Here is a 27,725-nt window from a genome sequence, read left to right on the forward strand (position 1 = left end):
ATTATTGCATAATGCATTCAGCTCAAAATATTGGTTGCATATAACGAGAACATCGCCACTTTGGATATCTACTTGAATCGGACTTAACCTCGAATTTCATCACATTCGCACCACCATCACCACTTCCATCATACCAATCATAATATACTGCGCACAACTATTAGCACGGAAAATGGAACATTTGTTCATGCTTTGCCTTGCCTTTGCTTTGCAGCGTCTGTGTTATATGTATGCGTGCCTTTCTGTTGGTGTTTGCGCGTTACATTACGACGGTTATCGAACATCAACAAGCCTAACAAGTCCACCTGTTTGGCATGTATGTACATGCGACTTTTCACTCCAAGTTGACGCTAATTGGACAGAAAACGTACGCTCATAGCAAACCTCGAATAGGTGTCTGCGGAACCACAGATTAACGACTTATGTATGCGACGTAGGACAATCGCAGACGTCAACGCCTAATGCGACGCGCTTAGGACGAAAGCCGCACGTCATGTTTCGAATTAATTTCTCCCACCCACGTCGTGTGACTCTCAACCACACATTGGGTGACGCATGCAGGCCTAGTGCACGAACGTGGTGATTCATGCTGTCGTTGTTGGGTCATTACCGGTTAAGCAGTCGTTCTCGTAAATCCGTGCAGCGCGGTTGATGCTGTAGTGTGCGTCGGCGAATCGGACGTTGATATCGTGACGACTTCCGCGTGAAATAGGAGCGCTCATTGTTTGTCCCCATTTTCGAACCATCCACAACAGGCAACAACGCAATTGACCAGCCGCTGACCAATAATGTATGCCTCGTGTGGCTTCCTTTAAAGTCGCGACTGCGATCCAGTGTGCTCCTCGCGATCAGCTGCCAGTATGCGAAAATGGCTGCAATGATGGTGTTGTTATGTAATCTTGCTCTCCCCCTTTGTATTACTGATGTGGTAACGAAGCTTGAATGTTCAGGGGTGGTTGCGGAATTAAACAGCATTGGAGCGAAACGAACTATGGTAAAGACTTAGTTATGATTATCTACAGAATGTGTCAGGTCGATAATAGGTTGTCACGTAAGTCATTATTAAAATGCAACTGAAATGGAATCCTAGTTTAAATGAGCAGATTCATTCGGGAGGGGATTAGTTGATGCCCGTATCATTTTCTACTCGTCTGCACAGTTTTATGCAGGGAGGGTGTATAAATATACCCTCCGCGTTCCATGCGCCGGGCGATTGTTTCCGGCTTGTATTTTTCCTCCTATAGCGGAGTCGTGAATTATCCGCCGCTCTCGATGAAACTTTCCTCTATGTTTTCTCCATTCATTTTTCCACGTCCACACCACTATTTGCAGTAACCGACAAGCTGCTATTCAGGTGTTGTAGTCAAACCATTGAAGTTTTTTTTTTGTCGACCATAAAATGATTCTTCTCTGCTTCAGTGCATGACTAACGGACGCGATTTCTGCGATATTCAGTCCTCGATGAAAGAGATACGCCAAATAAATATGCGTCCATCGAAAAAATAAGCGTGACCATTACAACAAAGGTGACCAATTACGAACGTGTAGACTAATTTTTGCTTTTAAGCGCACCGTATCTTTATCAAAATTGGCGTTGTGGTTGCAGAGACAAAAAAAAAAAAACTGCATTCATACCCACCTATCTATATAGAGGAGCTTACAAACGAAGGCTTTTTCTTGATTCGTTCCAAGAACACGGCACTAAGAATACCCTTGTGAAATATTTTGGTAGGGAACGTTGGTACTAAGAAATAGCTGAACTACGGTGAACATAACGCCCTTGTTAATGAAGCACGATTCCTGCTTGCTTATTTTCTTCAGATTTTTTTGCGTAGGCATGTTAGTTCACTGATGAATGCTTATATTTCCTTCATGTCAGTCACACTAAACCGTTTTAGCTTCGCGAAGTTTTTGCAAGCTGATTGCTTACGCTACATTTGCATACATAAGAGACAAATACGTCTAAACGAATAACTTTACAGTGAATGCCAGTAGCACGTGAAAAGATGTTGCCAGAGACAAAGTTTTGTTAAGCGGGCTTGTCTTCCTCAGTGCAGGAACTGCCTTCTTCAGAAGCGTTTTTCGCGTAGCTCACTGTTCCCACAGCTCGAGCGCACCATGACCGTAAGAAGAACTGACTACCTTTGCGTCTTCGTGTGTGCATGCGCTGTTTGAATTTGTACCAACTAGCTCAAGGTGTTACGTGGCTCACTTTTCCTCACCAGTTGTGATGTTGAAGAAACTACAGGGTCTAAATTTTGAACGAATGCAGGGGGAACGAACGAAAACACACACACACACACACACACACACACACACACACACACACACACACACACACACACACACACACACACACACACACACACACACACACACACACACACACACACACACACACACACACACACACACACACACACACACACACACACACACACACTCGCACACACACACACACACGCGCACACACACAAGCACACACACAAGCACACGCGCACGCACACGCACGCACACGCGCACACATGCGCACACGCACACACGCACACGCACGCGCACACGCGGACGCACGCGCGCACACACACACGCACACGCTCGCACACGCACACGCACACACACACACACACACACACACACACACGCACACACACACACATGCGCACACGCACACAGAGAGAGAGAGAGAGAGAGAGAGAGAGAGAGGGAGAGAGATGCGTACACACACAACTATAGCCGTTAGTTCATGGCTTAATAGAGTATGTTCACAGAAGAAGCTATAACTTTTCGCAAGCGTAAAACAGATAAGCGTACGTGTTACGTAGGTGGGCTCTTCTGATTCATATTTTCTGCGCGTAATTACTCGAAGTTTTACCCATAATGATCTTATGATTTTTATCATTGTTATAATTACGTGAGAAAATTAGCGCGTTAGTAACAGTTACTTCCTTTCTACCTGACAACCTTTATTTTACTACCTATAGTTAGTTACCGCAGCGTTAGTAGCTGTTACTGGTGGCTGTTAGTAACTGTGAGGGTAGTAACAGTGGTTACCCTCACCCTTATTACAGCTGTAGGATTGCAAAGTATGTTGCAAGCAGCTACTACCCGAAGTTAGGGAGTACTAATACCTTGTTTTTAAGAGTGTATGTGCAGAGAGGCAGCTATAACTTTTCGCAAGGAAAGGTCGGCGGACAGTCATTAGACGTAAACCAATAAACGAGAACAACGTGATACGGCAGTCACAGCCCCAGTGGCGAAATGAAAGAGCAATATCTCAAAATCAAAGAGGAATTGCGATATGCCTCGGAAACAGGGGCAGGCTGAGCTTTTATGTCTGGCCTGACTGCCGCTGATTGTAAGAAAAATGATACTTTTCTTCAACGCTTGGGTTGTTGCATATAACTCACAGGGAACGATTATAATGAGCTTCTGTCATCTTCCCGGCTTCGTGAGGGCCATCCAAGAAAAGGCCGTTGCATGCTGTGGGGCTGCCTCGCAATCTTCTGATAAGGGCGATTTGTAATGAAAGTAAAATCAATCAAAGCAACTAGACTCTTCTGTCCCAATTGAACTTTCAACCTTCAACAGTGTTACAAAGTAACGTTGAAAGCACAAATATTCAAGCGAACATTTGCACGTCAGTGCCATATAACAGTGCCCGAAAGAGAAAAAAAAATTAACAGGAGTTCAACTAACTACTATAAGTAATATGGAAGATGAATGAATTGAAATAAAATGGCGGGAAACCGTAGGTGGTAGTTTAGGTAGCCCATATTTAAGTAGAAGTGTGAAACATGTGCCTCATACATAAGCATAAAATTAGACATAGTTTCCAGAACCTAGCTATCAAGACAAGATTCGAACATAAACGTTCGAAAAGTCAGCAGGTCTTTTTTTTTTTCTCGTGAAGTCTTTATTTTTTTGTTGTTGTGAAGAGGAAAGATCCCTATAGAAGTGGCGGAGGCTGCACTGTGCATGACTTTATGCACCTGCACCTCACCTTAAAACTCAGAAACTTATGAAGATGTACTGGTTGAGTTATTTTAAACTGCTGTTTATTTGACTCGTATTTACTGAATATTGTTATTACTAAACTTAGTCTGTGCAGCAGGTGCTACTACAAAAAACGTTATTCATGGTTGCTGGTGTTGCACCACTAAGTGTCACTATGTGTGTGTGCCAGCGCGGCGTCGGCATTATCTAGTTACTTATATATTCGGTAACGAATATCTTGTTTTAAAGTGAAAGGTGTTATGAGATTACAACACGGGTAGGCACGGCGCCGTAGTTTTCCGCTGCCGCCGGTGTCCGTAACCACTATAGCACGAAATGAAAAAAAAAAGTCTGTAAACAAGAAACATTATGCACACAGTGGGGTTCGAACCCCCGTCCGCTGTGTGCAAGCCAAATGTCTTACCACTGAGCCATGCTGACTTTCCTTTTTTTTCTTTGTTGCCTGTTCATAGGCGCGTATACATCAAACCACACAGGATGCACGGCCTGCACGAATGTATTTCCGTTAATGTGTGGCCAAGTTTGTTGAACTGCAGAAAGCTAAGGAGATTGTTCCTGAGTGGTTGGCTGTCGAGGGTAGAACCCTTAGCAGCACTTCGGGAATTTTAATTCGTGTCCCTCTTGTAGGACTGTCACTGCTTGTTTCTGCTATGCTTTTGAGCCACGCCGATACTTGGAACATCATCGCAAACTTGCCGTAGGCAGGCTTGATGCCGAGAAAGGAATTACGTTATTATGAGTAATAAAGCGTTGTAGAAGAGCAAAGAAACAGCCTGCCGTCATACAATGCGAATCACGTAACGAGTGCGTCGTCCAATGCTCTAACCCATTACAAAGGCTTGTTATTGATCACCTATTAAATAAGGCGCATACCTACTTCAGGCATTATTCCTCATAATCATCAGCCACTGGATGAACAAGTGGCACGAAATTCCTTGCAAGTATTTAGCGGATACCACGCTACATCGAAGAATGATGAAATTTAGCATAGTGAATGCCCGCCTACAACCTAGAAATTATAACAAATAATGGCGTAGTGGGTACCAGCAAGTGTGCTTGTAGCAGTTACTTAATGAGTGTTTAGAAAGGGCTCTCAAATGCCGCTCTTCGAGCTTTCGCTGTGACTGTGCTACGCCTTATGCGCAGGCCTGGCGTTTTTTATAGGTACGTTAGCGAAGGCAATTGCAGTTCGAAATTTTCAGAGGCAAACTTCTATAGCACAGCAAAGGCAAATTTTTTCCCGATCTGCGATAGCACGCGCATAACAATAGCCTAACCCTATAGGAGGCGAGACAGTGAATGTACTACCTGCACCGAGTACATCACTATCAGGAAATGCATGAATGGCTCACGGTTTCACTTTCTCTCCAAAGGCAAAAAAAAAAAAAAACGGGAAATGTATATTTTTCCTCGTCTCATACTTGTCTGAATTGATAGCGTCCATCTCGCGACCACCTCGTCGCTTTTTTCTTTTCGTGCGACTGTCGATGCAGATGAAGCAGAGAATACAAGGAACTGCTGGTTTAACGGTGAGGAAAAGACACGTGGCAGTTCCATTGAACGCTGCAAATCTCGAAACTGCTGTAGGAGCAAATGACGAGCCGTTAGCGGACGCCGCCGAGCCACATGCCACACGTTCCTCTCAAGGTCATGGTAACAGGCTCGGAACGTGTGTGATATGTTTCGGTGCCTGTTTTCTCGTTAAGATATCAGCTTAATGCACCCGCCACGTGTTAAGGATGCGTACACTTATTGTAGATCATCAAACATGCTTTGGCTCCATGCAATTCCATTAGGCCTTGGTCGTAGGTGGTTTTTACCTGTATGCGTCTACACCCATCAGTGTGACATGATTGCTTGTCCAAAAGTATACCTGGCATCAGACGTTCAGTGAAGAGTGAGCGGGGGAGTGGTGGATAGTTAAGTGAATAGGCGTAATGATAATGACGCGGCAAGCGTAGTAACTTGCGTGCGCGTGTACAGAAATTCGTTTAACTAATGACACCTCTAACTGTGCACGTGTGCAATATACCGATGGAGGACTCGCCTGTGCGCCTCATCAATTTTTGTCGTTAGCAAAAGACGGGATATGCAAGAATAATGCCTTCAGCTGCTGTCATATCTTGCGGAGCATCTTTAACACGAAAGACGTCCGCTTCATTATAGGAGGTGGTGGGCTCTACTGAAGGCGACTATACACAGAGTGCATGTAGGTGATATGAAAAATTGTTTTATATAGTTGTTGAGAAAGGCATTGACTCTGTGACGCGTGTACAATTGCATTTTATATCCAAGGATGTTTTGGAGAGATACAGCTTCTGCAATGAAGGCATTGCGTGATTAATTGAGACACAACTAATAACAGTACTTATTACGGGAAAGAAAGGGTATTGGCGTTCAACTAAGATCACAAAAAATTACGCAAGCCCCACTGATTTCACTGAAGCCACTGTTTACACTGTAAACGGTATTCTGTGCACTATATATGGCGCCATCCTGCGAGACAGCTCTTATATACGTCGTTTTTCAGGACCGTAATGCATTCAAACATTCTGCTAGTTCATATCATACGGAGCTTCAAAACTTTATCGCGTGGGGCTACCACACCGTCTCCAACCAACAATTGCACATGTTTAATACGAGAATGATGAGGATGAAGACGGTTTGGGACCCATCTCTGTGTTCTCACCTTGCCCGTGTGCTCAGATTTGGGTGCACGTTAAAGAACCCCAGGTGGTCTAAATTTCCGGAGCCCTCCACTACGGCGTCTCTCATAATCATATAGTGGTTTTGGGACGTTAAACCCTACATATCAATCAATAAATCATGTTCTCACCTTAACTTGGCGAGTGACGGCATTTTCAATTTTGTTGTGATACCTGAACAGACGAACTTTCATCGATTGTTGACTAAATACTGATATGATTGTACACTAGAGGGCACTGATTATTTTCGGCCATATTGGCTTATGTTAGTTCAGCGAACTGGGAACGTGGGGGTAAACACAGACACAAAGCAAAGAGGAGGCACACAGCACGAGCACTCAACTAACAACTGGTTTATTCTTACGTTCGAAGGACATATAAGTACACAAGGGTGCGCATATCGACAGGAATAGATGATAGTGTGAGCAGCAAGCGTAGCGTTCATTCGAAGAACTTGTTTACGAATTATCTATATAGTTAAACTCACAGTCAAGTAGTGATAATGACGGATGGCTGATACATTGATTCTTATTTCTAGAAATGTGATATGCTTCAGAAGTTTCACGCGTGGTTTGAAGTGGATGCCGGAAAAGTACGCATGTTTTTTCAAACAACGACTCTTATGCCGTTGTTCGGTTCTTATCTAATTCCAGTCGACATGCGCACCCTTGTGTACTTATATGTCCTTCGAACGTAAGAATAAACCAGTTGTTAGTTGAGCGCTCGTGCTGTGTGCCTCCTCCTTGCTTTGTGTCTGTGTTTACCCCCGCGCTCCCAGTTCGCTGAACAATCATGAATTACCATTTAGTCTACGTTTCCATCCTATTGCCTCATGTCGACAAGACCATTTTAATATTTTTTGCACTTCTCAATTTCGACACCATCGCAGCAGGATAGTTGTTGAAGCAAGGTTTGGATACCGCGACTTTGTCGTCAGTAGTAGAGCATGGCAACCATATATCATCGCTGTGGCTGTTGGGAAAAATTCAACATTGTAGAGAGAAAAGAAAAAAGGAAAAGGCCCGGTTTTTTAAAGGGCCAGTGAAAGGAGGCAACGCCTAAGATAAGCGAAAATTACGGTTCCTACCTTAACTGAACAAAATAAAGCAGCGACTTCGTTCTTATCCTGCCGGAAATCGCCCCTCCTCTTATTTACGAGTGGCTGAGTAGACGCGTCGGCACCATGTCCTGGGTCAGGGGTACGATGGACAGTTAAAGAAAACTTGAGTAAGAATAACGGTCATGCAGTATATTAACTCGGCTTCAGGAGCGCAGACGGTGTATACCTATACACTGTGCCAACAACACGGTTCCGCTTGCCGCCGTCGTCAAGAAGCTGTTGCTGTCTCTTTTACACTCAATTGAGGGTCGTTATTTCAACGAGAAAATTCCGGTGTAGCCGTTGGTTTTGTGAGTGAAGTCAATGTTGTCCGTCAGCGAAAATTCCAGATAGATGCGAATAAATAAATAGTTGAACAAAACTGTGATTCTAGTGGGGATCGAACCCAGGTCTTCTGCGTGCCAAGCAGTTGTCCTACCATAGAGCCACACAATTACTTTCAAATGATTTTGAAAAGAAAAAAAAAACCTTGGACGAACTTCATGTAATGCGAGGAGTGTCTAACGCACGTAATGTTGCGTGCACCAGAAGCGTATAATGTGAACTGCACGTGTGAATAAAGAGTCTAAAGGTCCAAGCCTTACGAAATTCTCTGACATCGTTGTTCGTCATCAGCATCAAAATGATCAACAAGGTGAGCAGCTGCGTATATTTGCGCATTGCCTTACGAACGCGTAGTCAGTATACTTCGCTGATTAGCAAAAGGAAGACTCACGGCGCGGTGGGTACCTCGCAAATTAAGCGGACTGCATATTTTGTTGTTAGTAATTAACACTTGGAAATAATAATTGATTAACAAGTGAACTTAATAATTACATACATCAGAAATTATGGGAAGAAATCACTTTCTACTCGGTCAATCACCTACAATGAGTGTGTACCATGTGCGCAGGTCAAGAAAAAGTTAAACTATGCTTGTAGGAAAAGACTGCGCTGCAAAGTGGAGGACGAAAGTCTGGACTGACACAGGGAAAGCGCTCTATGTCTAGGTTCGCCAGTGCGAAAGTTTGTGTGGCTGTGCGAAGTTATCTGAATGAAACATAACGACTAATAAACTGATCTCTCTTATTATCCTTCTGTGTCGACTCACGCAGAACTCTTATTTTATTTGTTTTTTTTTCAATAGAGAGTCGATTTACTTTGTTGTCTCTTACTGATAAAAAACATTATCCTTTGTAGGTTCGAGTGAGGATAAAAATTTCATATAAGATTTGTACTCTTTCCATTCATTAATTTTCATTAGTCTAGAATTGCATATTATTTTATGAGACCATTCTAGTCATAACCAATCCCCCATAGTGGGTATGAGTCAGAAAAAGAAGCGAATAATAAAAAAAAGAACAAGTACGCATTGCATGATAGTTTGAAATGATTAATGTTACGCGCACAGGTGTTCCTTTCCTCTAGACATGGTTGAGGTGTCCGCGAAGTGAGGCTTGATTGAGAAGGCGATGCGAACGGGGCCCGAGTACGCGATCTCGTTATACTCTCAATGTTGAAGCTGAAGAGTTCGCCAACTGTTTTGTTCTTTTTTCTTGCCGTTTCAGGTGCTGTTCAATCTGAAATTGGCTCTCTACAACATATCGAGGTGGGTGACCTTACGTGAGGACGGCGTCAATGTTATGTCACACTTAAAAACATTATTCCAGGGCGTCCGCTTACTGCCAACTGACAACGTGGTTGCTTTACGTCTTGGCCGATACCGCAAGCATTCCGCCTCTTTTGGCTGCCACCTGTAAGTATGTGTCCTTGTACGCTTAAAACCCAAGCACGGTTCTCTGCCTCTATTGCGCGAAAATTACTTGTTTGCTTGTACGATCGCCTGAGGCCTCCTATTACGAATCATTCTTCGGCTATAACTGCTTTATAAGTATGACCTACATTCACAAAATAGTTCGTGCGCCATAGAGTGGTCTGTATTTTGAAACGTAATGGCCTATATTGTGATAAAGAACAGTTTAGCATACTGAGAAAAAGCGATCCTGCGAACTAAGATCTTTGTTTTAATATTACAACGCATTACCTCAAGGAACGCCTAGAAAGAACAAAACCGTTTAATCAAACATCGTGGACAATTGTGCTAGCACAATCTACATCCTATAGATAAAAAAGGCATGCTACATATTACACGCATTTTGCCTTTTACAAGGCTATGTGTTGTTTACGTGGGGGTGGTACACCTTCCTGCTTCGCGAAAGCAATAAAGATTATTCCAGCCAGTTTTTTCTAAACTGAACGTGTAAAAAGCGGTGAGTCATGCACACTGTTTCAGCGATTATTGGTATAAATTAGCGCTAGAAATACTGTTGTGACAACACTTACAGTTTATAGCTTGTTATTATCTCTTTTATTTGCTCTTGCCGGCTCAGTAAATGTCGTATAACGCCTACTCGCAAATGGAGCGTGCTCTCGTTTCGCATCGAGCACATTTGTGATGCCATTCACGAAACATGAAATGTTCGCACGTGCGTTCCCTCTCGGCTGACCTCGCAGGTCTCCCAGTGGCGGTGTGCGTCGCACTTCAAGCGGAAAAGCTACTGGCAAGGGTAAGCACGCGCGAGATGCACGCATGGCATCTTTCCATGCATTTGTACCTCTTTTCACTTATACGGGCGGCAGACGACCAAGGACTCGGTGCGACGAGGCGAACGTCTTAAAACAACGCTCGGCCGTTTCGCTGCGCTCTTCCTGTGTCGGCGCGAGTGTGTGTGTGCGTGTCAAGTGAAACGTCTCTCGTATGCGCGCGCAGCATTTAGCGGGAGCCGCTGACTCGCAAGCAGTCAGCCGTGCCTTGCCAGCTTCGTCTGCAGGATTCTGCCGAGCGACTGCTGTTCTGCCCCACTCACCACGTTACTTTGTTCGCGGCAGTGCTGCTTTTCGGAGAGCTCGATGTGTGTTCCACCTTCAAAGGTGCTCGCGGTGATCGACATCCCGGAGCGCTAATCACCAAAGATATGCCTTAACGCAATATTTGTTATTTTCGACGATTGTTCGTTACCACACTCTTCGTGGCCAGTGGTGTGTAAGGGCCCAGGAAAGAGTCAGCGAGGCGCATATTGTGCTTACGGGTAGAAAGTTCCCCAACATGACCCTAGAAAGAAACTTTGCCGTGATGGCCACTGCTAAAATGACCGCTCAAACCTGAAAAAGAAAGCCGTATGTCAACGCTAAAAGACGATATGCTATATAACGAAACTCATATTCAAACGACCAGTTGATGAGTATTTATTGCAACATTTAGCCACCGTACTGAAGTGGCTAATTATGAAAGTGTTGAAGTGTGTTGCTTCTATAGTCCAGTGCGACAGCGAACACATTAATGGGATTAAACAGCTTAAGGACACAGTTCGCAGGGTCTCTTCTGCTTCCGCCACAGTCAACTCGAAGGAACCATCACTTTGTTCTAAGTAGACATATCTAGAGTTACTGTATGCTACCTTGTCATCATCATCATCATCATCATCATCTTCTTCATCATCATCATAATCATCATCATCATCATCATTCTGACTACGTCCACTGCAGGACAAAGGCCTCTCCCATGTTCCGCCAGTCAATTCGGTCCTGTGCTTGCTGCTGCCACTTTATACCCGCAAGTTATCCAGTTATTACCCTTAATGACGAGCGGTTATCCTGTCTACGTGCTACATGCCCGGCTCATGTCCATTTCCTCTTCTTGATTTCAACAATGATATCTTTAACCCCCCCCCGTTTTATTCCCTGATCCACTTTGCTCTCTTTTTGTCTCTTAAGGTTACACCTACCATTTTCTTTTTGCATTGCTCACTGCGTCGTCCTCAATTCAAGCTACCTTATATGCTACAGTAAATCTACACACATGAAACATTCCACGCCCCCCATCGAAAGCTTTGCGAAACTAACGTGGTTTTGCAATGCCTCCGAAATCGGAGGAGCTCCAAATTCTCTGCACCTCACCTCGTTTTGGACCGCCCCCGGGACCGGTGTGGCCTTCACCGAGCAATGATGTCATGTGATGACGTTACCACGTGACTTCACAGTGACTGCATGATAACGTCGTACATATTTGTGACCTGTGACGTCACTATAGCATCATATAGTGACGTCATCACGCGATGATCTTTTGCATCACTAGTGTTGGCGGTACTACGAACCCACTTGCCGACGTGGGACGCCGGTCAATATTCGCGCTTGATGAGGCATCCGAGGCTGTCGCCTTAAAAAAAATTGGTTATCTCCGGCATAGTGACCTGCGGACAACCTGCCGGTGGCATGTTATTTTTGCGTCTACTTTTCTCATTTACATTACCATTACTTTCACTAAGATGCCCTATACTGCTCTTGGCATCATTATCTGTTATTTTTTTATATTTTGTCTAACAAATAAAATTGAGCCCTTAAGTTTACATTTCTTTCCTTTGTTCATACATAGTACGAGCATTTGAATTCCCTGTAGCGCATCATGAAAGACATTAAAAAATATACAAAACATTCGAAGAGAAAATAGTCCCCAAAGGAATGTTCTGAGCGCATAGAAAACGTGCAGTCGTAACTCCGCCTATAAATGTGCATGTTCTTTTGTGATAACAAAGTCCAAGTGGCGCGCCGACGCATTACTTTCCAAGAAAAGATGATCTGTGGGCTTCAGTAATATCCCGGGTCATTGGATTGAACTTCGTTTTTTTGCTTTGTTTTTCAACACATGGCATTTGACGAATTCAGACCTGCTACCGAGTCGCTTCCATCGAAGGTCCAGATATACGATGTATGTTCCTTTGACACTGTGCTGCTGTTCACGGTTCGCGAAGCATTTGAAGAAGACAGCATGCCAAAGCAGTTGACTACACCACAAGTGTAACACTCGCACGCTGGCCTATATTCTTTAACTTGTGGGACAAGCCGTGATTGTACATTATCGCAGTGCTCCCACGACATCGCTTTTGCTTTTCGTTACTTTGTCCCCGTTTTGTGCACTACGTTAGGTTCCAAGGTAAAAATCGATTGGGCAAAGGCCACTACTTGATGGCTGCTTCGCATGAAATTAGTTCAAACACCATCGTCTAGGGAGTCCGAAATTCTCTAGCTGATTACAACGTTTTCTTTCCCTTTTACCAGAGATGCTTTCTAGGAAATGGTTACTCATCCGGCAAAAAAAAAAAAAAGCTCAGTTGAATTTGCGCCACAGGAACTGGGAAGCCCCACATACCAAATAAAAGCGAAACCGAATATCTTCGCGAGGAGAAACTCCATCGGTCGTGTAAAAAACTATCGCTAATATATGAATGTAATAACTCCAATGACCACGCACTCTCTTCATTCTCTTGTTCATCTTCTTCTTGGCTCTAGTAACAAGCACACCAATTCGCGCGGCGTGCGATGCAATAATTCGGATGGGCAATAGAACGACCTCAAAGAGAGAGGAAAAAAGATTGAGAAAGAAGGAGAAAAAGAGAAGTAAAAAGAAATAACAAAAAACAGAATGATAAAAATGCAGAAAGACAAAAAAGAATAGAAAGACAAAGAAATGAAAAAAATACAGACGTGAAAATGAGAAGAAAAAACAGAGAGCAAGACAAAAAGAGAGAAATATAGAGCAACAAGGGGTCAGGAAAAAAATAGAGAGAAATAGAAAAAGAAAAACATTGAGAAAAATAGACTAACATATCCTAAAATAAAGTACAGATATGTGGATAAATCCTCCCTGTTCTGTATAAACCATACGTCAAGAAGAAAACAACAGCGACAAAGCCACCCAGCTCCACTCTCGCCTCGGGCTTGGCACCGCTAGTGCGAAACTGGCTGAATTGTCTTCTCTTTACAACTCTCTTTTTGCACACGTAAGTTCTATCAGACAGCATGCGAACACGTAAATTATTTTACAAATTATGCTTCCGGAATAATGATGACAGTGAGCCAGCGTCAATCACACGGCGTGTGAGCGCTCATAGGCGAGATGGCGGTACTTTGAGTGTTCTCTAAATGGACGCACGGATGGACGCATGGATGAACAGACAGACAGAACGTCGATGATAATACGCGCTAGCACAAAGGGCACTCTCTAATACGAGCTTCCTTTGCAATAAGGCTGAATGTATGAGCGCACGATTCTACGATTGCAGAAGTGTCTTTGTTCTATGCGAGGTCCACGCTGTAACGAGACAATACCATGCCATCTGCTATTTATACACAAGAGCTGCTATAACCTGCTATACAAAGGCCTGTAAAATTCTTATAGACCTGCTATATGTAACGACCGTTTGTGCTTGTTTTTTCCTGCTAAATTTGTGTGGCATTACTGTAAATTTAAGGCCTCATTTTCTTTGTTAGACACGTTAATAAGAATTGACAAACTATTCCCTCGTGATAATTGTCTGTTAGTTCTCATTATTACTTGAGTACCGTAATATGCAAATGAATGATGGAAAGAAACTCGCATACGAGACATCTTAGTTGCTGAGATGCTAACACTTTTTTTTTAACCCCACAGATAACGCTGGCAGGGAGTACAGGGAGTATGCACTGGAGTAAGCTGTTAGCGCACGCGCGTAATATAATCAACCTCGCCGCTTCTCGGCGTTAAAAGGCGCTGAAGTGCCAGGCAGTCTCAAGCCTCGGGATAAGACAAGCTTTATGCGAAGGGGCCTTAGCGCGGTCGGCGCTCACCCGCCATTACGAAAAACGTGCGTGCTTCTATACAGCAACGAAACGTGTAATCTTGTAGGGATATCATGTGTGAGCTCTTGCGCTAAGACAAGTGCCAAGGCCTTGTTTAGGCGCATCGCAGCGGGCCTGTCGGCACAGGGGTAGCAACTGTCCTGTCTTCCCACTGCCAAATGGGCTGAACCAGCGTGGTGGGGAATCACATGAAAATATGCCACGGTGAATTTTTCCTGCCAATTTTAGGGAATAGATGAGAGGTTCGTGTGCGGAACATATAAGCTACATAATCGTTTTATGCTCGCGTCTCTGTGTGTTTATTACGACATCCAAGAGTGCTTGTCACGGTACAGGCATAGCATGCTTCGTTGTCCACAAAATAAATGCCAACAGCACGCCAAAGTGCATCAGGGCAGAACGTGGAAAACTTCGGCAACGTGTAGTTTGTAGGGGAAATTTTTTGTTAACAGTGATTAAGTCTCGCTGAATGTCATTCATGCTTTAAGCTGCATGGCAAGGCTGTTTTCAGAAACAAAATGTGAATAAAAGTATAGATATCAAGTCCGAGTATCTCGAAACTGGACAAGGTTTCGTGTGCTTAATTTGATGTGTGACAAGTACGTTTTGCAGGTTGTCTATTAAGCGCTCTTTATTTCCCCTCGAACTGCCCAGAAAAAAGTCGGGACAAGGACGTTTATGGCGGTGATAGCGGTGAACTTGGCCGTGCTGATCGTCGCTCCTCCGCTGTTCCTGGTCCCAATGAGGACCAACCTGGGTGAGTGAGCTTCACCCCCCCCCCCCCCCCCACCTGACCATTATTTATATGCGGTCTTGTGGGAAACGATTTCCACAATGTGCTAACGGTACCATTAAAACTTGTGCAGCATGCAATCACTTCCTAGTTATCACCTATAGATAGCGTCGCTCATACGATAACTGAAATGCAGCATTAATTCGCTGATGCCCTTTCTTTATTTCCATCCGCTTTGCAGTGGCATCTATCGCCTGCATTTGGCTGACAATAACTGTTTGGCTGAAACTGGTGTCTTACCACATGGTCAACTGGTCGTCTCGTCGGGAACACCCATACGAGCACAAAACCGGCAACGGAAACGTCCCCTCGGTAGAAAAAGACGGTGAGCCGCTTACTTGTCCCTCGCACGTTCCTCCTTTGCACTCTATTTAAAAGGTCGCATGGAGCCAACGGCGTGCCTTTATAGTTTGGGAAATTAATAACTCCAGCGGAATGGCTCTGTGTGTTTTACACGCGTTTCCAGTAATGTATTCAGCAGTGATTACACACTTATTGCTCTTATGCACAGTTGCGGTAAACATATCTATACAAACTGGCTGTCTTACGTTACTTGAAGTGCGGATGCCGTAGAATGTGCGGATGTGTAACTAATGCAGAAAATGTATCTTTCGACAGGTGCAGGGATCCAGAAGGCCAACGGTACAGCTGCCAACGGGCATATTTCCAAGCTTGTCGTCTATCCCGACAATCTCTACGCTGCGGGTAACGATCGAGTGTTTTGACTTTATCAGCTTTAGATGCAGATGATTATGATATTAAGAGCTCTTCAAATAGCGTGTGTAGTCGTGCTATCTGGTCTGGTCAAAATGTGAGCGTCCGGGACAGGCAGTGTTTTGTTTGTGCTTCGTCATTATGACTATACTTCTGTAGCTGGAGCGATATTCTTTTTTACTTGTGCATGCATCACGTGTTTCATGTTTACGCTCAAAAACCTACGCATATACAGCGTATCGGCATATAAAAAAATTAATTGCTCCTCGAATGATAATTAACGGCAATAAAATGTGATTCACTTCCTCTTATTAACAAGATGTATAGAGAAAGTCCTCTTACAAAGTCCAGAAAGAGTAAAATGCAGATGTAATAGTTGACCCGGCTGATTTATTTTAAAATACTTATTTAATGTGATGTCGGTGCGTGCCGGCAAGGGAACTTCATGTTCACTTCAGTCAACTTCAGCCACTTTAAACCACCTTCAGTTTAGATGTTCTTTTCGAAAGTGGAGGTACACACGTGCACCTCAGCTTTCGATAAGAAAATCTCAACTGAAGTTGACTGAAGATGGCAAATGCTGAGATAGCTAGCGTAAGAAACAAATACCACAACTATTCTTTATAATTTACTATCGTACAGACATGTACAAAGATTTGTCAGGCAGCCTGTGAAAGCATGGCAGCGACTTAAAAGCGTTTCAACGTCCATAAGTTGTTTTTGTACTGTGCGTGGTTTCAACAGGCACTTACCTTGGGGTAGTCTATCTTAGCCCAAATGAAGGAAAAGATGCCACACAATACCCGAGCCAATCTTGACCCTACATACATATTAGCTTTCTGCAAAAACGCCGGATCCCATAACATAAAAAAACACACGCAAGGTATAGGCTAAAATTACAGAAAAAGTACCAGCACTTGGTCCCAGGTCTCCAGCTGAGAGGGGGGGGGGGATAGGGATGCTAGGTGATCACCCCCTCTCCCAGAAGTCTGATGAAGGAGGTGTTTTTTTAAAATAGAGAAAGCCTTCAGCAAATAACCCCCCTCCCCCTCTTCCTCAGAAATAATTTAAATAATTTCCTACACGGTCCACTATGAACATATAACTCCACAGTTTCGTAGGTCCGAATGCTTGACCTGAACTGCTCGATGTGCCAATTTTTGTTAAATAGTGCAAAAAAAAAAAAAGCATTGACACCCTGCGGTGTTTCACTCGACCTTACAGTTCCGAACGAAGACGATGCCTTTTTCGGCGTTGTTGTTTCGGACATGGAAACGGTCGTCCAAGGCCAAAACGCGCAGCTGTGGCCGTAAAGAAGTCGCTACATTACGTTGCTAGGTGGCTTTATCTTCAGCGATCATACGGAAAAGGTTCCCTTCCTTCTCTGTGTTTATAACGCACACGCATACCTATATCTGCCTACCTATTGACCGACCAATCGGCCTATTATACTAACCCTAAGAATTTTATAGCCCTTTCAGGAATTTGACATTTGTTTTGTTGAATCTGGAGATTTTTGTTTGTAAGGGTCTGGAAATGTCGCAGTACGCAGGCTCATTAAAACATCACTTATTATTCGAGCCGCTCTCTAAACCAGAAAGGCTGTAAAATGATATTGGCTACTTCATGTTTTTTTGTTTAAGACAGTCTTGGCGTTTTGGTGAGCCGTGTGAAGGAGATAGCAGTTGCGTGACGCGAGATTATTTTGCGGTGACTACAGGGGGAAATTTACCTCTGAAGTCGTAAGAGTTAAGCCCGTGCATATCATGAGCTCCCACAGAGATTGCTGCACCATGAAACGCAGATAAGTTTCGTCTTGTCGTGCACATAACGCGTGTCACGTTTACGCTCACTGCGTGCATTCGTGGAGCAATGTCTTCATGTGAAATAACCAGGAAGATTATAGAGGAACAGAGCAAAGTAGGACTGAAGATTTTGTATAGTGGTGTAGGTTCAATATTGCGGAGACGGCGTTAAGAAAAGAGACAAGACTGTTCAGGTGTGCTAGTCGTGCCCTTCACATGAGAGCAGAAAAGTGACGGATAGAGTTGGCTTCAAGGGGAGCTGATCGAAAGTACAGAGGAAAGGCGCAGCCTGTAAAAGCACCGCGCACTATTGACGGGAAATGAAAGGCGAACGGCGGAGCGCGTATATCAAGCCTTATAAGAGCTATAATGCATGTGGTTCAGTTATATGTTATATAGATATTGACTGGACATCACGAACATCCGCTTCCGCGGCACTGTGCGATTACAGTGCAGCCTTCTAGATTGTGTTTTTGTTGTGATATGGTGATAATGGTGGCCGGCGTGTGTATGCTGCACGCTTTCGGTCGCTTCTGTTTTATTCTTTTATTTGTTTTACCTTTAGTTCGTTTAGAATATCAAAACTAGGACAGACGTGAAAATATCTGACTGCCCATTGGACATCGGGCTGTGCTGCCAAACCGGATGTGTGCGCCTGTCAGTGGGGATGACTGGACTCCGCTCACTGTGTACCTTTGATAGTGCTTGATCTACGCACTCCGCTGTTCGCGTTTCACTTGATGTCGATAGTACATCTACTCAAAGTAATGGAAATGATTGCAAATGTGCAAAAATTAAGTATAAACCCCCAGCTCACACGCTGCAAGTACAAGGAAGCTGTGCTAGAGTTGCTGTTGATCCGCATGATCCCATGTATGTCTTCAGTGCGTCTGCAAAGTGAACTTGACATGCAAATCTGTCCCTGTGGCAACTGGTTTGCAGACGCTTTTTATGTGCACTTCCACAGACCGTGTCGAAAAAGACTTAAGAACGTTTGCTGTCGAGCTAGTTGGTGCATAGCTGAATTGAGTTGATGGCCCAAATGTTTAAAAAGCAGCAAAGAAGACGCGTAGGACACGGAGCTGTGAGCGTGCGCTTTTCAGTGTCTTACGTGTCCTCTTCACTTCATTCTAAACATTTGCGCCATCAATTCAAGTTCGAAAAAAGGCCTTGAAAGGCGGTTAATAATGCTTTTTGCTTTTAACAAGGTTTCTAAGAACTCTGACACAGAGCACACTATCTTAATAGTTATTTAGGAGTCAATAACCCTGAATAACGGCATGAAACTATAATTTAGTGATGTTTCTTGTAATGTAGGAAATTTTCGAGGGTTAATCTAGGAATTAAACGTTGTCTTCGGTTGGCATCACTTCTGCCTGCCTGTCTGCCTGCCTGCCTGTCTGTCTGCCTGCCTGCCTGCTTGCCTGCCTGCGGATAGATTCATGAACGTTTTGCCTTTTTATCAATTACTGCTTCTTCTGCCTCCCTCCTGCATTATTTTTCAACAGTGAGGGCGAATGTGCGCGTAGGGTATGCCAAGTATACTAATTTAAAATATACCCAGCACGCTGCTTAGTGCGGAAAAGATAGTCAAAGGAATTAGAAGTGATAGTTATTGACTAAGAAGAATGGAATGTGAATAAAGGGGAATGGAAATTTAATCACGATTTAATCAAAGGGAAATAATTGAATCAGTAATTAGAGTACATAGGTGAATCAAATGTTGCTGAAAGAAATGCTAAAGTAAGTTAAAGTGAATCAAAGGGGAATCAAATACGAATTACCCTTCGACGACCAAGTCTCAATGTACAACCAGTGGTGATGTCTATGCGACTGTAAGACAAATAGCGATGAGAAGTAGTGATATAATAGACTTAGAATTTCAAAGTAACTTCACAAGTGTCGCGTTAAAGCATAGGTGTTTGTCCACGCTTTCCTTAGCATTAGATAAAGATACTACAAATTTCTGTGCAAGGAGACAGTGAATGCGCAAATACTGTACATACTTTTTAGTTGTACCTGAATATGTTTTCAAGTAGAACCGACCTAATGATGTATGATGATCTCAGCCTACACACACTAGGCAGATGACAGTGATCTTCTGTCGATGAAAATTCAGATGTACTGATAAGTTTCTAGATTGTGAAGCCACTACAAGGGTCCAACTCGTAGTTGTTACTATTTTTTCTAGTGAGTAGATATCATTAACGTTACCATTGCTAACTGTAGTCACTAGCATGGTATAGTAACAGAGCCGCTTATTAACACAGCCACCAGAGTATAGTCCAGTGGTTACAGTGCTCGGTGGTTGAACCCAACCTTGCCGGTCGCATTTCGATTGAGGTGAAGGGGTTTGTTAACTGTGCGTTTTCAGTACACTTTAAAGAACCGCAGGCCGTTTAAATTATCTGTAGTCCTCCTCTACGGCTTTTATCATAGCTTAAGTCGGCTTGGGATAATACACCCCATAAAACAACCAATGAAGTCACTTATGAACTACTGAATTAATGTTCTCCTGAGCAACGGCTTCGTCTGCTTTTTTAATACCTTCATGCTTTTAGATTTCTTTGTTTGAAGAAAAAAAAAACAGGCATTGACTGCCAACGCTCAGCCAATTATTCCCCATCAATGTCGTCATTAGTTCTGACAGGTGGGTGAGGTGGTGTTGGTTTTTGTGTCTCGTGTTCTTGCGCCGTTATTACCTATGGTGATTCGCTGGCGTGAAATTTTACCCCAGACCCTCAAGAGTGTGAAGAAATTTACTGCTCGATATTTAGGAGGGATAACCGATGCCACTCCTTATTCCGATGGTACATCTGAAACGTGCAATAGATAGCATATGTACCATGCAACACATGTCAAGAGGGTGTTCCGATCAGCAGCACATCTGATCAGCTGCATACAGTGGCATCGTAGCTAAGCATGAACCCACCAGGCCCGTGTTTCATCTCCAACCCACCCTCCCCAATGTTTTTCGACATGATATAGCGCAAATTGACTATAATGACCATTTGCCCGCCCCACCCCACTTAAGATCAAAAAGGTGCTCCCTCCCCCCTCCCGTAAAGATTTTTGCCTCCGCCTCTGGTGGCATATGATGAGTACAGATACACGTTTCAAGAGTTAAAGCCTCATTGCAGCACGTTGGGTGAACAATAATACACCGATTACATACGAAAAAGAGATTTAGGGATTCCGTCAAAGTAGTGCATTCGACTTGACTCCACCACAACACCCCTTCCCCTTTCTTTTCCTTTTCAGACATTTGGTACTTCATGTTTGCCCCCACGTTATGCTACGAGATCAACTTCCCTCAGAGGCCGAAGATACGAAAATGGTTTCTGCTTTGGATAACCTTGGAAGTAGTACGTCTCAAATATTATCTTATTATTGAACCGCTGAAGACAGAATCTGCTAATTAAGCTCAGAATTATCACTACATTTCACAGCATAAGACAATCGCTGTGCTATGTTTCCTACGTGAAATAGGCGGGGATGTGAATAGCCAGGGGAACCGAAGAGCCAGATGCTTTCATCGATAATAATAATGACACGTACGTAAGTAGCCCAACATTGTATTGATAAAAAATGTTCATGAAACTATTTTGTCTGTAACAGTGTTCTCTCAACTAACAATTCCTCGATAATTTAGTAACATTACTTGAACAGCGAGGTTATAATTGCTTCACAGGCACATCATTTTGAAAGTATTACGTCATATTGATGGTATTCACGAAAAGCGGTGTCGTATTGACGGGAGCACGTGGCCTTTCAATATTCAAAAATACTGCAGTTTAGGGTCCTAAAACCCCGATATAAGTACTAGGGACGTATAACAGCACCGGAAATTTCGACCACATTTAACGTGCACCCTAAATTGTAGTACACGAACCTCAAGTATTCTACTGAAAATGCAGCCACCGGCACCGCGATTCGATTTCGTGCGAACTTCGTTTCACGACTCGAGTGGCATAACTACTGGAGCACCGTTGCGGGTGCGTGCCGTTGCAAACAAACAAACAAACAAACAAACAAACAAACAAACAAACAAACAAACAAACAAACAAACAAACAAACAAACAAACAAACAAACAAACAAACAAACAAACAAACAAACAAACAAACAAACAAACAAACAAACAAACAAACAAACAAACAAACAAACAAACAAACAAACAAACAAACAAACAAACAAACAAACAAACAAACAAACAAACAAACAAACAAACAAACAAACAAACAAACAAACAAACAAACAAACAAACAAACAAACAAACAAACAAACAAAAAAACAAACGACAGACAGACAGACAGACAGACAGACAGACAGACAGACAGATAAATAGGTGAAACTTCTGCACAGCTATACATGTTTTTCTGCTCCAATGAGCTTCGTGGTTATACTTCCCATGGAACATTTTTGGATTTTGGCATCACATTGTGCGCTAAAATTTCGACCAGTACGATCCACGGGTTTGATTTTCACTTCATATTCATATATGCTTTGACATGCTGGTGTTCGGCAAGAAGACCGCTTAAGCTCGTACACACGAGGACCGAGGGATTTATGTTATACACTCATCAAGTGATTCAACCAGAGGTCACAATCACAGAAATCTTTCTTCTGCCATTCAGCAAAATACATTTAGTACGGGCTTTGATATTTACTGCGTGATCATTCTTTTTTGTTCTCCCCAGTTTTATTATTTTGTTTTGTTAATATGTAGTGACTCATTCATTTTGCTTTCTTTTTATCATTATCTTGCCGATGTTCAACATAAGCGCGTGTACAACAGGACCACCGGAAATAGCACACGTATATCGGCGTCAAAATAAAATTTGTTGTGGGGAATCCTATCACGCTTTCACTGCGTCGGTGGTTCAGTGTTAACAGTGCTTGATGGCTGAGCGGAAGTTGCGGGATCAGATTTCGGCCGTGGTGGCCGCATTCCCACGGCGGCGAAATGCTACAGGCGCGTGTGCTTAGATTTAGGCGCACGCAGAACACCACATAATTGCAATGTCAGGAGCCCTCAACTATGACGTTTGGTATTACTACCGGATGTAGTCGTCATAATGAATAGCTCACAGGGACATCACTAATAACGACGACATGTTGGGCAGGTTGGTAACGCTGCATAACTTGGAGTGGTTTATTTTATAAATGTCTTACCCGCCGCCCATTCAATGTTATGTACCTATCACTCGGTCAGGTTTACGCGTAGTCTGTCTACGTCAGTGGGCTTGCTGGTAGCCGACTTTAAAACTCTTCGAGAATGAAGGTGCTCTTTAAGATTTCACCCAAAAAACCAAAATTGGACGCTCGTAGGGTAATGTTCAAGACGTCGACATCACTCCGCTTGTAACAAACACGCGCGCCCCTCTTGACACCATTACCCTCAAAATTCGTGCCAACACAAAAAAAGTAAAAAAAAGAAAGTGGATAGGTGGTAAACTTAAAAGTGGGCCTTAGCTTCCTCGAATGAGGTGTCTGCCCGCGTTTCTTTCATTGAATTTATTTGCTCGTTTTCTTGCAGGTGATTATACCGTTGCTCGGCATGACGCTGCTGAACCAATGGGCATTGCCCATCATGACCATAACTGCGAAAGCATACAACGTAAGTTCGCATTGCGAAAATCGCGTGCAACGTGCGGTTGAGAAGGTTAGCCTTGAGTGAAGATAAGGGACAGTGATGACCACTAAACGATATTCAGCTTGGTTAGCGTGATAGAACGAACGTTAAACAGACTTTCGTTCCTAAAGTCAACCTGGTGTTCAGACACTTGGACAGCCATGCATATATGTGGCAAAGTTACACCTCACTTGTAACAAGTAAATCTGGCGGCACTATGCTTTCGTTGTATTTTACGGTTCGCTGTGGCCCAGTGACTGAAAACCATTCTGTGCCAGACAATGGGGAACAGATTTATGATTACATCGGGTCTACCGGGTGCTGTATAAATGAACGGGTGAGGGAGCATGAACTAAATTTAATGAAAGATGGCTTGGCACATTTGCCTATTGTAAAGCCTGCGGGTGTGTACCACGTTTTAACGAGTTTAAGATTCTAGGTAGAAGTAAGCACAAATCTGCGCATGAGTTGTTGGAAGCCTATTATATTAAAAACAAAGGTGAAAAGTGTATCAGCGAACCGTCGGTGACGTTGTACGTGTCGGAGAAGAGATTGTTTGATAGCTGGATAGCGTAAGGCTGTGTGAAAGCTGCGTATGTCTGCATGTTGTTACTTAAGCCTGGATTTGCGCCCGGTCTACTTTAGTTGGAAGTTCCGCTTGTGCTTGTCGTTGAGTGTTCCTTTACTTTGTGTGTGTGTGTTATTTGCGGCCAAAGCATGTCATTATGATTACACTTAGCGTTGCCTATCTATTACTTTTCTCCGCTTTCCAAAATCATACAGAGTGCTATTGTAAGAAGCTTGTCAAATGAAGAAAACCCGCGAATTTTCTTATCATGCTGCAAATGTTATCTCAGGCCCAAACATGCGGCCATTTCAGGTAGAAGTGCTCATATGGTAGAACAGTACCGCAGCGTAACCTCCCAAGAATCCGCTTTATTTTTTCAGTTAGCGTGTGCGTCCCGTAATGCCATGACTGTTTACTTTCCTAACTGCATGGAATGTTTGCTTCTACTGTATATTTCGACAGGAAATGGACATGTGGGAGCTATTCAAGTCGTACATAGACCTGGTGGTGAGTACCAATGAAACACTACTTCCCGCGTGACACAAAGCGTCAGCGTAGTAACAGAGATTTGATAACGAAATTAGACGCGGAAAACAATAATCGGGCTCAAAAGCCACTATGACATTGTAAATAGGGATGGAGACAAAGATTCAATTGAAAAAGTACGGGCTGATTTAAACGTCTGTATACGCCTGAACGGAAATTCTATCATTGAATACGCTGCCCACTGCATGGTTCACAGGTACACTTTTTTGAAGACTCAGCATTTATTAATCTTCCGAAAATTGAACAAAAGTTTCTGCTTTCCTACATGGTCTACCTAGCTCGATAACTGTTTTGCAAAATGAGCTAGAAAAGTTAATAAGCACTCTCAAAGGTATCCCGAAACGGGTTTTTAGCATTTTGTCACCATCTGGGTTGCAGCATTACCAAATCGTTGGCAGCATAAATTAAGTGACGCATCTTGTGTCACAGTAGCTACTGGCCGTTATGTGACCCTCCTCCTCAGCACTTCCATTCCTTCTCAAACACGCGGCCACCGCTGGCCACGGCAGCACCCTCGACGGGTTGAGCTTTAGCTCCCTGAATATATATGATCGGAGCCACCGCAATCGTAGACTGTACGTTGCCTGCTCCTTCAACACCGGCAGCGCGCCGTCGGGCAACGGAGACGAACCGAATGGCGTTGTGGTGGAGGTCTGCTCCACCGCGTGCCGTGCAGCATCACCAGCCGTTCTTCCTTTATAAAGACGATAGCTTTTCCTGGCGCCCTTCGACAAAAAAAGTTTTGGCCTGTCTGTCTGTACATTTGTCTGTTTGTCCGCCCTAACGACACCTCAAACGGCACCAAACGGCGAACCCCATCCGCAGCACCCATCAATATTGCTCAAGGTTTAGCTTTCATAGTTGTGCGACTTTCAATTGAAAAGCAATGATTGCGCATATCTGAGGAACCATAACTACACTTCGATGTTTTGTATGTCTGCCTTTATACTAGAAGAGTCACACGCAAGTAACTCTAAGGAATGTAGCGTTTATAGCGCTGCGCTGACAGTGCAACGCGATGCTCAAAAAGGTGTTTCCAACGCTTCGCTACGACGTCACGGTGGTGGCACCTACCCGTCGCTTTGCGTTCTACACCTTATAACCTCCGAGACTGGCGCCTGTCTTTCTCCGCGGGCTGCACGCCTTCGTTTTTGAAGATAACTGCCAGATGGCGCCTGTGTCTAACGTGCCTCGATGCGCTCGTTCGCCTCCGCTGCACGCTCGAGGCACACGCAGCACTTCCAGAATACCATTCACCGAGTTTTTTGCGCACAACACCAAACAAACGTTTTGTTCACTCTCCCCAGATGCAAGACTCGTTTTTCGACGACATTTGCGGTGTAACATGCAGATTTGGAACCAATTTTTTTTCTACTGTACGCCGACTATCCGAGTACGCGCACAAATAAAAGAATTACACCCTATCCACGAAGTAAATGATGATAAAAGAACTTGCTCCGGAGCTTAAACCTGGTAAACCGTGAATACTCCGCAGATCCACTTCACTATCTTACAAAGACGTGGCGTGCCCTATCATCATCATCATCATCATCATCATCATCATCATCATCATCATCATCATCATCAGCCTGACTACGTCCACTGCAGGACAAAGGCCTCTCCCATGTTCCGCCAGTTAACCCGGTCCTGTGCTTGCTGCTTCCAATTTATACCCGCAAACTTCTTGATCTCATCTGCCCACCTAACCTTCTGTCTCCCCCTAACCCGCTTCCCTTCTCTGGGAATCCAGTCAGTTACCCTTAATGACCAGCGGTTATCCTGTCTACGCGCTACATGCCCTGCCCATGTCCATTTCTTCTTCTTGATTTCAGCTATGATATCCTTAACCCCCGTTTGTTCCCTAATCCACTCTGCTCTCTTCTTGTCTCTTAAGGTTACACCTACCATTTTTCTTTCCATTGCTCGCTGCGTCGTCCTCAATTTAAGCTGAACCCTCTTTGTAAGTCTCCAGGTTTCTGCTCCGTAGCTAAGTACCGGCAAGATACAGCTGTTATATACCTTCCTCTTGAGGGATAGTGGCAATCTACCTGTCATAACTTGAGAGTGCTTGCCGAATGTGCTCCCCCCCATTCTTATTCTTCTAGTTACTTCAATCTCGTGGTTCGGCTCTGCGGTTATTACCTGCCCTAAGTAGACATAGTCTTTTACAACTTCAAGTGCACCATTACCTATCTCGAAGCGCTGCTCTTTGCCGAGGTTGTTGTACATTACTTTCGTTTTCTGCAGATTAATTTTAAGACCCACTTTTCTGCTCTCCTTGTCTAACTCCGTAATCATGAGTTGCAATTCGTCCCCTATCATCAGGGGCAGTGAAAGTTTTGGGACGTTAAACCCTAACAGTTATTATTATTATTATTATTATTATTATTATTATTATTATTATTATTATTATTATTATTATTATTATTATTATTATTATAGTGAAGGTTCTTTGCAGCGCCCCCCCCCCCCCCCTCCAACTACACCGCGAAAATCGGCGGTTTTGACAGGAAGTCGCAAGCGCCCCGTGCCTCCAAGGGACGCAGGTCGCGTTGGTTGCGTCTGGCATCGGAGCTCACGCATTCCTAGCGTATATACAGGGTGTCCCTGGTAACTTTAGCCAGAGTTTAAAAATATTCCGGCACAAGCCATTACGATGCGACCAAATGCATGTTGCTCGCCGTTGTCTGGAGTTAGACTATTTTTTGTAATCTCGAATGTTGTTTATTAAGATCTGTTTAATATAGTAACTTTTGAAAGAACAAATATGAATAAAAAATTCAGTATGAGAGTTGTAGATATGTTTGCAAAACGCCAGAATAGATAGTTCTGAAGCTTATATCTGCTAAGTATTAGTGGTTTTCTGCTAATTACAAATGCCCGCGAAATAAAGAAAAATACCACGTGACAAACCCGCTCGCGCGTCAGTGCGCACGATGATTCTAGTGCTTCCTAACGTTCCACGCACTAACGACACGTTTCCCTCGCAACGGTTCATGACAGCGATAAGCTGTCACAGCGGTTATTGTTTTTGTGGCCGATATCAAAACGTGCTCATCGTGAAGCCACCACCATTGTTGCGGCTCTGCCAAGAAAGCACAATGGGGCAAATGCTATAGTCGTTTGTAACCCGAACGTTAGGGAGCACTAGAGTCGTCTCGCGCACTGGCGCG

At 43.7% G+C, this 27,725-nt stretch overlaps 1 protein-coding gene across 2 annotated transcripts in view; it reads left to right on the forward strand.

Annotated features, from left to right (window-relative positions):
• The window catches only part of LOC119176579 (diacylglycerol O-acyltransferase 1), a 73,188-nt gene that overhangs the window by 16,918 nt on the left and 28,545 nt on the right, over positions 1-27,725 (forward strand). For both annotated transcript variants that reach the window (XR_012887031.1, XM_037427937.2), the window contains exons 2-10: positions 9,387-9,427; positions 9,489-9,574; positions 10,333-10,385; positions 15,148-15,250; positions 15,468-15,611; positions 15,905-15,991; positions 21,067-21,170; positions 23,343-23,423; positions 24,469-24,513. Coding sequence is in view for 1 of the 2 variants with exons in the window: in XM_037427937.2 (XP_037283834.1) it covers positions 9,387-9,427; positions 9,489-9,574; positions 10,333-10,385; positions 15,148-15,250; positions 15,468-15,611; positions 15,905-15,991; positions 21,067-21,170; positions 23,343-23,423; positions 24,469-24,513 (744 nt within the window). In the remaining variant the exon portion in view is untranslated. The remainder of the gene's footprint in view (positions 1-9,386; positions 9,428-9,488; positions 9,575-10,332; positions 10,386-15,147; positions 15,251-15,467; positions 15,612-15,904; positions 15,992-21,066; positions 21,171-23,342; positions 23,424-24,468; positions 24,514-27,725) is intronic.

The sequence above is a fragment of the Rhipicephalus microplus genome, chromosome X (genome assembly GCF_043290135.1).
Source record: "Rhipicephalus microplus isolate Deutch F79 chromosome X, USDA_Rmic, whole genome shotgun sequence".
NCBI lineage: Eukaryota > Metazoa > Arthropoda > Arachnida > Ixodida > Ixodidae > Rhipicephalus > Rhipicephalus microplus.